At 44.1% G+C, this 15,184-nt stretch overlaps 1 protein-coding gene across 3 annotated transcripts in view; it reads right to left on the reverse strand.

Moving 5' to 3' along the window:
* wdpcp (WD repeat containing planar cell polarity effector) overlaps window positions 1-15,184 on the reverse strand; it is a 57,030-nt gene that overhangs the window by 5,653 nt on the left and 36,193 nt on the right. For all 3 annotated transcript variants that reach the window (XM_056609090.1, XM_056609092.1, XM_056609091.1), the window contains 3 exons: window positions 13,829-13,952; window positions 12,086-12,149; window positions 4,731-4,833 (listed from right to left, as the gene is read on the reverse strand). In XM_056609090.1, coding sequence (XP_056465065.1) covers window positions 4,731-4,833; window positions 12,086-12,149; window positions 13,829-13,952 — 291 coding nt within the window. The remainder of the gene's footprint in view (window positions 1-4,730; window positions 4,834-12,085; window positions 12,150-13,828; window positions 13,953-15,184) is intronic.

Raw genomic sequence — 15,184 nt, forward strand, 5'->3', positions numbered from 1 at the left:
GGGTGTCATAGCAAAGCAAAAAAAAAAAAGACAGAGGCTTTCTGTCACAGCCATTTTGCCCGCCCACATCACACACATCCGTATCGACACACAGAGAATCAGGATTTGGCGCTGGTACCAAAGAGATTGCTGCAATGCCAAAATGAACTTATTGTGAGTGCATTTGTATGTGCGTATATGTGGGTCTGTGTATTTATGTCTGATTATGTATCCTACCGCTCTATGGGCACCGGAAGAGACTGTGTGATGCGTGACAGTCCAATGCCATGTAAACACCTCATCTCTTTGCTCGGATTCTAAAACCATCCAAAAAATCCTAATTGTCTTGGTTTTCATCAAAAACATATATTTACATAATATTATAGACATCATATTGGATTTGCAGTTATATGCATTGTACCTCTATTGTAGTTGATCACTTTATCTCAACCAAACATTGCATCGGCAGGTAGGGGGTTGCGGCAGTGGGGGTCGAACCCAGAACCTCTGTGCACCCTATAGCCACTAAACTACCCTGCTTTAAGACGGCGGGGGTATCAATGTTTGAAGAACCTCATGTTCTGGTACACAGTGCCATGGTATAAGGGTATGGTGCTGAGTGGAGGTCTAAACCCTGATCACACTAAACCGGTCCCACCAGGTTGGAGACGGTGTGTATCTTGGGGTTTATGTTAAGCCTGTGAGAGAGCACACTGATCTGGAAAGCAGCCCATCTCAACACCCATAGTCGTGCATCAATTTTAAATGATATGGAATATGTCTTCAAGTGTGTGTGAGTGTATGTGGAAGAAGCTACTGTGTGGCTGTCCTCTTTGGCGATGGGAGCCCTCTGATTGGTTAGCATATGCCACATAGCCGGCGAGGGAACACAGACACTGTTCAAAGACATCAGCCGTGGATCACAAGATCAGCTTCCACAATTTGGAGGGCCTTTTACTCACTCGTTTCTGGACAGTAAATCATAAAACACGCCGGGTAATAATGACTTAAGTGTGAGAGAGAATATGCACGCATGTGCGTGTGTTTCCCTTCATCGTACTGTATGTTTATGGTGCGTCTTGGGTGTGTGGTGCGTTGTTTATTTGCCTGCAAACTACAAAAGCGTTGTTTAACATTTGTACAAGAAGAGGGACAGAACGGGCGGGGCCTCTGAAGAAAGGTCGCTTTGGCGATGCTGCTACATAAACGCACAACACACACACACACACACACATGCACGCACGCATGGACGCAAGTACGCACGAACGCACACACAGTGGATCCTTGCCAGTAGGCCCTTGCAGGTACTCCAGCGGCCTGGCGGGCTCTGCTGGAGATCTCAGGGCCCTAACTCTCCTCTAATTGGCCCATTGATCCATTAGCATCTCCTTATGTGCTAGCGAGGTCGTGTCGCCCCCCGACAATACAAGCACTCCCTCCCTCCCTCCCTCCCCTTCTAACTTCTCTCTCAGCTTCATTTCTCCCCTTTGCCCTTTTATCTTACTTTCCCCTACCTTTCCTTGTCTTGCCCTGTGTATTATCACACTGGGTGGGTCCTCTCTTCTCCTCTCCTCTCCTTTGTGTGTCTCTGAGGGGCTTGCGGTCCAAGGATAAAGCGTGCTCCGGGGTAGGAGGGCATCCAGGACATAATTAAGAGGCTTATGAGGGAGGAACAAGCATCTGCTAGTGGCATGTTCTTTGCATTGCATTATGAATAGAAATGTTTCTTTTACTTCATAATCATAATAACAATTCCAAGGAACAACCAGTGACTACAAGCAAACATGCCCAGAGGATACAAAAGAAATGCTGAAACACATGCATAGAACCAACAATGCCTGAGGTGTTGACCTTATATTTGGAGTGTAAGTATCTCTGTGGTCTCAGACACACGTGCAGAGTTTTAAGTCTCTTTGAAGGACTCATCAGACATGTTCTCCGTCTCCATCCATCAGAAATGCTAATGTATTTCGTTCGGCCGCTGGCCTTTGAAGCATCTGAGCAATGAAATGTGTTTGTGTGCGCTCAGTGGTATTGAAGCACACTGGTATGTGTGTGTGTGTGTGTGTGTGTGTGTGTGTGTGTGTGTGTGTGTGTGTGTGTGTGTGTGTGTGTGTGTGTGTGTGTGTGTGTGTGTGTCTGTGTGTTCGCATACATGTCTGTGTCGGCATGTGTTTGTGTGTGCATGTGCAAACGTGTGCTATTGCATACGTGTATGTATGTGTATGTGTGTGTGTGTGTGTGTGTGTGTGTGTGTGTGTGTGTGTGTGTGTATGTGTGTGTGTTTGCGTTTGTCTGTGTTAGCATACGTATATGTGTGTGGATGTGAGTGAGTGTGAGTGTGTGTGTGTGTGTTCATAAGTGTATGGGGTGTGGGTAGGGCTGATCCCCTCTGGTATGTGCCCTCCTGAGTGTGTGTCAGAGGGCAGGAGATGTCGGAGGTTCAGGCTATGACTGGGCTTTCGCAAAAAAACCTTTGAATCCAAACATATTTTACAAATATTTCAAACATGTGTCCTAGTACCCACACACGGTGTGTTAACTGTATCATTGTTTTACAGGCCAGGCTTCCGCCAAGCACAGAATGCACCATCTATCATTCTGCTTCTAGCAAGGACAACCATTTTGCTCAAACTCAGCATTGAAGTCTGTTTACAAAGTGATGCTTGTTGTTGAGAGCAAATGCATGAGGGTTTCTGATCAACCATCATAAGTAACAAGAACCCCATACAAAGAAAGAGCTTCTGCGGTCTCATCCACTGCTTACTCACTCATCAATAAAGCCTTATCAGATCACAGGATAAAAAAGTCAAAATCAAATAGATAGGGTAAGGTTAACTTTGAGGGAGCGGAAAACATCCTTATTATTCTGAATCATGTTAAGTCATTATGGTTGACAATTGTGATGACCCCAGCATTTACACCGTGGCCGTAGGTCATAGGCCCTTTAAAAAGTGGGAGGGATCAGTTATCAAAAATCCAGAGAGGCTCACAAGTAAATGCAGCACACGTTCAAAAGAAGGTATGGCATGAAGCACACGAGTTGTGACTTCAAGTATGGGAGCCACTTGTTTGTGGGTTTTGCCGCTCCACACAGACGCAGCAGTGAGTGGTTGTCAGAGGCCGGCCCTCGGAGGCCCCGGGGCCCCTCAATCAGAGGGCCCTCCACAGGGAGCTGTCAGTGGGTGTCAGTCGCACAGTGAGCTGTCTTCCTGCATACATCTGTGCACTCCTACTTGCCCCTCATTAGAGCCCGACCTAGACTGCATTTTAGGGACCGATGACGTTATTAGTATGATTTTATTTATAGATATCGATCGGCTCATATTCAAAATATAGATCTATAGGCCATTATTCGATATACATATTATATTATTTATATATATGTATATATTTGCTGCTCACCCTCCAGTAATGCTTAGGGCCGCAGCAACATCCCATTAAAATCATGAGCTAAAGGAACCAATTAACTGACTTGGGAGGAGCTACTAACCTTCACACAGATCATGATATAAATCTGTTGGTGTTTGGAGTGTACGTGGATGTGCTCAGTTAAAGCATTTAGAGGTTCAACCACTGCAGTAGAGGATTTATATAGCAGTTATTACATTTATAGATAAACACAATTTCAAAAGGTTTGATATCAGTGCATATCGTCAAACATATACCCCGATACCGATATATATTTGATAGGCTGATAAAATCGGCCAACCCTTATCGGGCTCTACTAGACATTAATAACAACGACAACAATGTCCACACTACGCCCTGATATATGTAAAAACATATATTTTCTGTGCATACTAGCATTTTCGGCGGCGGTAGAAGAATGTAGCAGATCACATGACTATCAGACAGAATTATGATTGGTCAGAATGTGAGACGGGTGTTTTGAGGTGTTCCACTGCGGAGAGTGTTCTCATCAGGTTCCAGTGGTCACCACCTCGTAGCTTCTAGTGCTCTCATGACCTATGAAGCCACTAAACCCTAAGAGCTAAATTAGACGGTCAACTTGTGACTAACTGACCCCCTGAGACTGAACCCTGTCTATGGTAGGCCAGTGATGGATGGCCTTATTTAAGCCCTAGCACGACACCAGGCTGAACACCGTGTGACCCGGAGTAGACTCAAGTCCCAGCGGATGACTCAATATTAGTGTTGTCAAAAAGAGACATTCTTCAATACACATCAATACTGAATGTTTGAGACAATTTAAATGCTCAATGTTTGCAGTATGGACACACTGGTACCATTCTTCCCTTTGTTGTTGAAAATTGTGTTTTAAATTTTGATATTTTTCAAGGTATGGTATGGAAGTTAAAAATACTTTACAGCCCTCTTAAGGACCTGGCAGCGCGGTATAGATGATTTTCATCGGCCTTCCATTCCGGTCTGTCCATCCAAAGGAATGAGAACCAGGGCAGGTTGTCTGAACATGAGGAACAACCCAGCCCAGAGGTCCAAGGGAGGCACAACATAATCAAATGTCTCTCCCAGTCCCAAGCTCACAAAACAAAAGGCCTCCTCTGAGCCGCCACACATGATGACCGTGGCAGACGTCCCGGTGATTCAGTCTCACGCACAACGCCCGGCCTTAACTTGGGACTCTGGGAATCATTGGTGCTATCAAATCAAGGCAAGGGAAAAAAAAATAAGATGTTTCTCGCAAAGTCAAAAATATTGGTGTCAGGAAGATAAGGGAGAGATAATGTAATGGAAGAAGAAGAGAGTCCAAACAGAGACGTCCTTACCAGTGGCGGCGGCGATGGCGGGGAACTCCGCCTCACGGGCCTTCCTCCTGGCCGCGTCCGCCAGCACCATCTCGCCCTTATCAACGGCCACATAATGGAGGTCCTTTGAAGAGCGGGAATAAAGGAAAGGCACGTGAATGCTAATCTAAAACGAATCTAGGATCTTTTTTTTTCTCTTCTTTTGGGGTGGGGGCTTGGGGTATGGTGAGGCTTGTTTGACAGAAGAAGGCAGAAACAGATAAAAACAGGAGACATTTGAAGCCCTCACATCAGAAAAGCCGACCGGTCGGATCCAAATAAGGAAAAAAAAAAAGAAAAGCTGAAATCAGTGCCCCCCGTCTCTTCCATCCCCACGTGCCCACCCTGGATTTGAACTAGGGAGAGGGGGGGGGGGGGGGGCAGGGGGGCTGTTATCAGACACATTTCAAAAGTAGTAGGGGGGGGCTGGGGGGGGTCACCTTTCCGGAGACCAACGGTTATTTTGCTCAAACTCAGCAGCTGCCATTCAAGTCAAACTCTGTCCCAGTAAGAAGGACCAACATGCTTTAGTGGTATTCTGAACGGCCGGCAGGAAGACCAGGGGAGAGAGCGGAGGTCAGTAAGGCAACGACGACCCGGGAGGAATCGTGTGAATCAAACTATCACTCACCAAACTAGGAAAATTAGGTCCCGAAAAATTCACCAATTTTAAATCTATTTAAAATACATTATACTAATTAAAGATGTACTGTATAATAGACGATAGATACATATTAAGTATCTGTATCCTCTATTTTAGTTTAAAATAGTCTTACTCTTTATCTCACTTTCCTTCTCCCCTCCTTGCATTACGTTTGTTTGATTTTATTAAGTTTGATCATCGGACACCAGTGTGTGACATCCGGAATAAAAGGCAGAGGCGATAAGGATGACCTTTAAACACTTTAACACTTTTAAGTGGAAAAGTTATTGTGGAGTGACTGATTCAGGTGGACAATTTATTTTTTTCCCAAACGATCAAACAGTGAGAACACAGACCACGGCGCTGCTGACCTGAAAAGGAGCACAGGGGTTTCCTATGGCTAAACGCAGGGGGTGAAAGACCAATCAAAGGCTAGGGTGCGTTAAGAAAACCCTTCCGCCTCACTGACATCACAGGGCCCCGGTGTGGTGAGCAGCAGCCACTAACCCCCATCTGTCTCAGGCCAGACCCCCGCAGTCATGGCTACACCCAACCCCAATAATATATTGTATCCATTCTTTTGATTCAGAAAGAAAGGAATACAGAGAGAAAGAAATAAGGAAAGAAGGGGACACAATTCTAGGAATGAGGGGGAGGTAAAAGAGGGAAAAGAGAGGTGTTTGAGACATTGAAAAGGCTGAATGAAGGCAGATTGAGTAATTACAGTGTGGTGCCAGCCCTCTGTGAAGCACAACTATGGGACATTTGTGAAAATTACCAATGACAAAATGGCCTCAATAGAGGGTAAATTGACAAACAGAGCATCAAGACAGATTTTTTTATTGTGAAATTTCTTCCAGTGCGAAGAATGGGGAGAAAAGAGGTTGAAAAAGAAAGCGGGACGTAGTAAGTGTGGATCTAAAGCTAGTGTGGTCAATCTTAAAGGGGTCATATCAATTATTTCTTGTATAAATAATAAAAAATGTGGGTTCTACTAGATTAGGTTTAAATTCTTTGATTTAAAAAGACATGGTATTTTTCTCACAAAGTGCATTGCTGCAGCCCCTCATCATCCCCTCAGCTTTGTCAGAAAATCTCAGTTTTAGCTCTTGCCTCTTTAAGGCCCCCTCTCAAAAATCCCAGTCCGCTCTGATTGGTTAGCTGGCCCGATCTGTTGTGACTGGTCAACCGCTTAGCGTGTATATCGGAATTCTCAAGCCCAGAAGTGCTGAGCAGCTGTGAACTTTGCTGGGACAATGGTTGAGCTACACCTGTTTGAGCCTGAGTCACAAACCAAAACACAAAGTCAGGCCGAACAATCACTGTGGCAACGATTATCACAATGGTAAGCGGTTGTAAAGTTCTTACTATTGTTTCTCTACGTGTAACACGTGTAGAGAATTGTATATTTTATAATTACTCATTTAGGTGCACTTGTTGAAACTGCACCAGCATAGTTGAAAATGTATGCTGCAAAGAAATACGAAAGGTAGCTTACAAATAGTATTATCAATTTCTAACTTGCTCCTTTTTTGTTGTTGCATCATAGTGGTGTTGTAAGAAATAGGCTAACGTTGCTCGTTGCTAGTGTTGGGAATGAATACAGTCAGCACTTGGATCCAGAGTCACCTGAACATTGTCCTTTACGCAAAGGGTATCAATGTTTTATATTATCCATATCGATACGAATGCCATTTCATTTGTAATACAAGTATGACAGGGAAACAGATGTTTCTTCCTGAGTCAATAGTTTCCCTCTGCGGTGATGTTGCCTCCTGAATTATTATATTCTTCATTGTAGAACAGTGTTTAATGAAAATCATCTGGTGCTCTAAATAAAGGAGAGGGGAGAGCGTTGTGACAGTATTGACGGATAATTGGTTTCCTTTCTAATTAGAACAGATTAGAGTAATCAATAAACAAAGGAGCCAAGCTAGGATGGTAAGGGTTTGCATTTGTGTTTTTTTTCAGTCTTTTCTATTGCGACAGTGTCAGAAAATAGAGAATATGGAGTACAGTTCAGCTGTGACAGTGTATTAATGTTTGATGAGTTTGGCAGTGTAAATACTCATTCATAGGCATTTTACAACAAGATGCATTGCTTTAAGAGCACCCTCATTTTCGGGTTTGGATGCTTGAATTAAAAGTATTTCATTACAACTTCAGAGTGAAGACCTTAAATTTGAGATTGTCATTTTTCAAAAGTGCCATATACACCTCAGAACTATTATTGGGTAAAATTACCTTTGAGAATATATTTTGAGTGATTGCGCCTGCCTTTGTATGAGCCACTTTAGATTTCGGGCCACTCCCGACTGATATCTGGCATATCAGGGCCCTTTTACCTGATTGGGTTGGGGAATCCATCTTGCCTGTCAATCACAGGTGGAGGAAGTGCAACTGAACAATTGTCAGAGAAACATAGGGAGGGAGGGAGCAGGGTAGGATGGGACGCTTCTTTGGTTTCAAAGTTTCAAATGGTACTCTCTGCTGCCCTTTTCTTCTCTCTCTTTACAACTCTCAAATCTTACCTACAGCAGTTTTAAGTCATACTGCATATTGAGGACAGAAACTAGATGATCTTAATGAAATAAAATAAATATCAAACATTATACAAAGTGTACAAAGCATTTGCACGTTTATACAACATCCATGTTATAAACGTTGCATGCCAGTAATAAACAATACCAATATAATATACAGGCTTATACTCAACCACAAAATAATAATAAAAAATATATATATTCTGGCATCGAAATGATAAACAATTTCTACCTGTGATATATCTACTAATAACCAGCTATGCTCCTATGTTGTCCTGTAGACCAGGGGTCCCCGACCTTTGGGGGGGGGGGGTGGTTGGGTTATGTTGCGCAGAGGTTGCCAAAAATGCAAACATGTAATATGCAATCTAACAACTGCATATAGACTTATGGCATGTAAAAGAGTGACAGTATTGCAAAGTAAATTTAGTTTATTAAGTGTGCATGCATTTTGCATGAATTAAAAAATGTTTTTTTGTTTTTTTTTCCTAGTCATGTCGTAGCCTCGTTAACCTACGGCCCGGTCAGGAATGTCCCGCGGCCCAGTACCGGTCCGCGGCCCGGTGGTTGGGGACCGCTGCTGTAGACCACAGGCCATACTGAAAAGATGTATGCAGTGGCTAAAGCATTGAGCTTTTTACCATTAACACATTCAAATTCAACACAATTACTCATCTCAACAAAAACAATGCTCTCCCCATCAGCCCGGTCGGATGGGAAAGAGTTTGAGGAGCCGAATGGAGCCTCCTGGGGACCGCAGACCTAACCCTAACCCTAACCCAACGGAGCAGGGCCGCTCTCACACCTGATACCATGAGCTCAGAGCAAGGGCCCCCCTGGGACCGCACACTGTATCAGGTCCCTCACACATCGTGATTTAATGACTGCACGGAAGGACGGAAGAAGAGAAGAACGCAAGGGAGGGGGGAAGAGGAAGATGGTGAGGGTGTGCTGAAGAAAGAACATGGTAGGGGACATTGCAAAATTGCCTCTGCATTGTTAGCTGCAAAAAACAACACATTATGGTCTTGTTATTAGAGGCTGTTTAATGAGCTATAGAACTTTGTAGAACCTTAATGTAGAACATGACGAAGCCACCCCCTACTACTGTAACCTTTACCTACCAACCTCCACCTAACCCTGCATCCAATCTCCCTCGCCCCCCCTCGTCTCCTCACCCCCTGAACACCACTCTGTTGCTTTTCCACAAAAGGTTTCTTTTTTAGGAAAGCCTCAAAGGACTGCTATTATTAGTTGGGAAACAATGAGGGCCTGAAAGAGGGCACCTCATGCTGAGATATTCTACCAGATGTGATTGTATGTAAAGAGTGTGTGATGTTGATCATTTCATTTAATAATTCCCACAATGTTATGCAATTAAGTTATACATTCTGTCATTTTCCAATGGATGTCCTTAAACAAAAGCAAGAGAGAGAGAGAGAGAGAGAGAGAGAGAGAGAGAGGGAGAGAGAGCGAGGGAGAGAGAGAGAGGGAGAGAGAGCAAGAAAGCGAGAGAGCGAGAGAGAGAGAGTATATTTGTGTGTGTGTTTTCGACCAGCCAGGCATGCCGTGCTGCTGAAGCCCGTATTTTATTGGCCTATGAGGGGAAGTAGTCTCGTTGACCCCTGGCCTTGTCTCAATCAGCCAACCAGCAGGCTAGCACAACAACACAGCCTAATTAGCGCGAGGAGGTTAGATGTCGACTTTGTCTTTTCTCCAGGGAATTGAAGGTGTCACGACATGAGGTTCCAGGAGACGTTGTTACAAAGCAGGATGTTCTGACAACGCTAAAATGGTCCCTGTCATGTTGGCTTTAGTTTGCTATTGGTCAAGGTTCATTCAACTCATTACGAACGCATTTTGCAACGTTACTGACTTCTTGAATGCAGTGATTCCATTTAAAGGATTCCATTTGTCTTCAAAAATCCAGACCAATATTATAATTTCCGAACCTAACAATTGAATGTTGAGATAGGTAAAGAAAGTATAAATATATATTGTATATATATATTTATATATATATTCCGCTAGATGCCTTTTGGATACTGGTCTGCTTTCTTTTGGATTCTGGTGTGCTCTCTTTTGGATGCTGGTGTGCTCTCTTTTTGGATGCTGGTGTGCTCTCTTGGACGTTTCTTTGTGTTCATTCAGCAGTATTACTCTCTGGCTTTCTCCTAGAGGTCAGCAAGCTGGCCCTCCTTTCTTCCTTTGCTCTTTCGCTCTGTTTCCTCTTTTTATTCAGAGTGACGTGAAGTTTTTAAACGACACGGCAGGCCTGCGCAGCACCATTCTTCCTCTCAGTATACGCCCCTTTCTTTCTTTATATTTCAGTTTTCCTTATTTCTCTTTCTGACTATCTCTTCACAACTCTCAGGCTAACAGCCTAACAGCCATTCTTTTTATTTAATATGATTAGATACAATTTTCTCTAACTTGGTAAAGAAAACTTAACCTGTCTAACACACAATCTCTTTATCTCTCTCTCTCGTTCGCAAAACATTGTTTCGGTCTCTCTCTCTGTCTCTCTCTAATGGTCTTTCCTCCCCACTGCAACCCAGAGCGATGAAAGTAGTTTTAGGGCTTTGATTATTACCTTCAGTATGCGTATTAATGCTCGCTGTTTATATAGTGCTTCTTTACACTCACCCCTTCTGTTAGAAAAAAAAGTATCAATTATTATTAAATTATTTGGCACACTAAACGCGTAGTGAACGTGTACTCCACTGAAGTTTAAAAAACATCAATTTTTTCCCATCACAACACAGACAGTAAACAGGAGAAACTGTTGTTGTGATTGTCTTATTGGATGGTTGAAAAATCGAAAAGAACAAAGTCCTTTAGTCGAGAGAATTGCAATTTACACATGAACCACACAACACAAAGACAGCAGGGCCGATAACAATGAAGGCTTCATGAGGTCACAGTTTGCCTTTACTTGAGCCAGTTGATAAACAGAGATTTCCAATGATTGTGATTAACCAATCAGCGGTCTCCTCTACCCCATAGCATGGTTGGCATGCTTGGTTGGTGCCAGGTCAAGACCCCTGGCTTAAACCAGCAGGGGAGCGTCAGCATGGTACGGGTCGACGGTGTAAAGACACAGAGGGAGAGTAAGAGACATCTCTCTCTCTCTCTTTCTCTGTCTCTCTCCAAGACTCCCTCTGTTTGCTTTTTCAAGGTCCACAGCTTTGACTCCACCTTTTCAATTTGTCTTCTCAGCAGCCCTACTTAGCAGGGAGGGAGCTGGAGCCATGGCTGAGTGTGTGTGTATTTGTGTATGTGTGTGTGTGTGTGTGTGTGTGTGTGTGTGTGTGTGTGTGTGTGTGTGTGTGTGTGTGTGTGTGTGTGTGTGTGTGTGTGTGCGTGCGTGCGTGCGTGATTGCGTGCGTGCGTGCGTGCGTGCGTGCGTGCGTGCGTGCGTGCGTGCGTGCGTGCGTGCGTGCGTGCGTGCGTGCGTGCATGCGTGTAAATGGCATGGGTGTTGCTGAAAGATGTGGTGCAAACAAGTCCTATGTATAAAACAAAGGGGGGGCTGGGGGGAGAGTCTAATGGAAGAGCTTATCAACATGGAGAGGGGTAAGGAGTGTAGGCAGATGTAAGACAGGATGAGAGTGGGGTGAGTAGTGAAAGTTACGGTTGGTGAAAGGTGGAGAGGACTTATCCAGCCACACATCACTAACACAAGGATAAAGTACTCAGTGAGAACATCTGTTCGGACCCACTGCCTCTGTATGAGGCCATTTCGATCTTAGACCGCTGGTGGGTCATTAAGGACCAATCAATCTCTTCCCTGATTGGTTCCTGGAATCCATATTGCCTGTCAATCATATTCTCGTCTTATACAGAGTTATCATCTAAATAATTTTTTAAATCCTCCTTTTCCTCACTCTTACAACTCGTAAATAGTACCTACAGAAGATTTAACCTTGATCTGTTTACAACCTACGTTATCTTATATATTTTTATTTTATCTATTGTATCTATGTACTGCATTCCTGGACTTCTACTCGTTGTTCACAAACGACAAATAAACCGAAAGTGAAAGACTTGTGATTATAGTGAAGTGTTCCAGTGATCTGATCACAGTTCAGGTGAGAGTGGTGAGTGAAACACCAAAGCGTAGCAGTATGTCAGGCCTGTAGCTCACTCACCATGAACAGGTCTCTGGCCCTGAGGTCCACGGCTAGCAGGAAAGCCTTCTCCAAACGCTGGTGCCTGCAGCCATACAACAGAGCACAGAGGTCAGCGCAATATACAGCACGAGACAGACTAAACACCACTGCCAAATGTGCACATACACACTTTTAGAATCCATGTTTGTCCTAAAATACAACTGGATGGTCCCAGTGTTTCAGACCTTCACATTTATATATGGATACACATATACCTGTGTAAAGTGGAGTCCCACTGGGAGAGCCTGGTCATTAATTGTGACTTTGGGGTGCACACACACGCACACACACACATATATATATATATATATATATATATATATATATATATATGTGTTTTACATATACACTATACATTACCGGGCTCCCCTACTGGGACTCTTCTTTGCATTTGATAGATTTTCAAGTTTTGATAATTAGCATTTTATTTAAGTGGTTTTTTTAGATTATGTTGAGCCAACAAGAAGTTGTATCATGCAAAATTGAAAGAAAGAAAGAAAGAAAGAAAGAAAGAAAGAAAGAAAGAAAGAAAGAAAGAAAGAAAGAAAGAAAGAAAGAAAGAAAGAAAGAAAGAAAGAAAGAAAGAAAGAAAGAAAGAAAGAGAGAGAAAAACAGTGAGTAAGAAAGGGTGAGGGAGGGAAGAGACAGGCGATGGCGGGAGAACGAGCTGTATCTCTCAATACAAAACAACTCAAACTTCCCCTTGGCTGAGCCAACATGAATCAAACAAGCAGGCAGAGAGACAGAGGGGGGATGGGGGATGCTGCGTGTGATGTGCGGGGAGGAAGAGAGAATGCAGGTGGACGATAGGAGAGGAGAGGAGGATGCCAGAATAATCCTCTGGTTCTGCTACAGAGAGGGGGGAGGAAGAGAGGAAGCAGTTGGTGGAGTGAGGGAGTGAGGGAAGAAGACACAAGAGGAAGAGAATGGGAGGACAAAAAAAAAAGGAAGAAAGAGACAGGGTCCATTTCAGTCAAACAGATGTTTGAAAAGGCTCTTAGAATGAATACACAAATGGTGAGCTGGCCTTTTCTCTCTTCTCAATCTCAATTAAAGTAAAAATAAACACCTGCAATGTTTTCATGACACATTTAAAGAGCATTTCCATGAAGGTTGCAGCATGTCTTGTTGTTTGTTCTGCCGATGTGGTCGGATGTAAAGAGGCAAGACGTGCCAGGGATGCATTCTTTATGTAACAATTAAAGTCATAGCTCATAACTCATAACTCACATGCAGACTCGGCTGGCCTTTGCTGAGACCACCCTAATGAGTTGGAAATGAGGGGCAATTCTCAAATCAAATGACTTTATTGATGAGGTCTTCAGCAGTTTAAAATATATTTCATTGGTGCTTGCTTATCCCACTGTGTAAAACATGACCTTGTAGTCGTTCAATACAGCAAAAACGTGACCACAACACCCCTACTGCAGGATGCCAACGTCATCCCTCTTTACTGGGAGGAACAAGGGAGTTATTGGAGCTTTGAGGTCCAAAACCCAAGACACACCCGGGCCATGTTATAACAGACGCAAAATAATGCTTTCAAATTTCGGCGCCCATAATAGGGACTGAAATCTGCTCCCAACCTGCCTCAATTCAAACACTTTGATTCTATTAAATTGTTCTGGTAGCGTGGCAAAATGCTCTGCTTTGGGCTCAATATGCTTCAGTGATGAATGAAGTGTTGTAGTTGTGGTGAGGGAACAACTAATACAAGGATACCTGATGAGGTGGTGGAAGAAACGCCGTGCGTAGGAGCTGATTGGCTCTCTATAATCCAGGACTACTGCGTCAGGGAGGGGGACAGGTGGGGCATAGAACACACCGAGGGCTGCCTCCAGCTGGGCTGCACACACACACAAAAAACACACAAGCACCCACACATGCCCACACAAACAGACACACACACGAACACAAACGCACAGTAAAAACCTGAATAATAAATAATATTTCAAAGACTTAGGGCCCTATTTTAACGGTCTGAAACGCAAGTGGGAAGCGCAAAGCGCAAACTAGCTTTGTGGGCGGTTCTACGGCGCTATCTCTATTTTACAGGCGGATAAATGACGCTTGCGCCGCGGCGCAAGTGTCAAAAGGGTTGGTCTGAAGCTGCCTAATTACCCGTAGGTGTGGTTTGGGCGTAACGTGCAACAAACCAATGAGAGTGCCAGCTCCCATCCCCTTTAAGAGCCATGAGCGCATTTGAATCGGACGAGTTAATATTTTGACAGCGCGTCTGCAGTCTCCGATGAGACAGATGCACATGAATTTCAAACTGCAAATGGCTTAGTTAATTGCCAAATAATATGGCCTAATTCACACATGGAATAAGGGGTTTTCTTCCACAACTTCAGAAATACTGAGTCCTCAAATAAATTTCGGCAAAGAAAACGTATGATAGGCTATAACATATGATATGCGGTAACTGTGGTTCTATTTAATGATATACGCAATACATTATAAACATTGTTTCTTATCAGTATTGTATGCTATCCTATCCTAATATGCATGTGTCCCCGCGGTAATAGGCATTGCCATTGATTGTATTATGCGTTACGTGTTTAGTTTGCCCAAGTGAAGGAGTTCAAGTCCCTCGGGGTCTTGTTCGCGAGTGAGGGAACTATGGAGCGTGAGATTGGCCGGAGAATCGGAGCAGCGGGGGCGGTATTGCGTTCACTTTACCGCACCGTTGTTACGAAAAGAGAGCTGAGCCGCAAGGCAAAGCTCTCGTTCTACCGGTCGATCTTCGTTCCTATCCTCACCTATGGTCATGAGGGTTGGGTGATGACCGAAAGGACGAGATCGCGGGTACAAGCGGCCGAGATGAGTTTTCTCAGAAGGGTGGCTGGCGTCTCCCTTAGGGATAGGGTGAGAAGCTCAGCCATCCGTGAGGAACTCGGATTAGAGCCGCTGCTCCTTTACTTAGAAAGGAGTCAGCTGAGGTGGTTCGGGCATCTGGTAACGATGCCCACTGGGCGCCTTCCTTGGGAGGTGTTTCAGGCACGTCCAGTGGGGAGGAGACCTCGGGGAAGACCCAGGACTAGGTGGAGAGATTATATCTCAACACTGGCCTGGGAA

This window comes from Gadus chalcogrammus, chromosome 15 (genome assembly GCF_026213295.1).
Source record: "Gadus chalcogrammus isolate NIFS_2021 chromosome 15, NIFS_Gcha_1.0, whole genome shotgun sequence".
Taxonomy (NCBI): Eukaryota; Metazoa; Chordata; class Actinopteri; order Gadiformes; family Gadidae; genus Gadus; species Gadus chalcogrammus.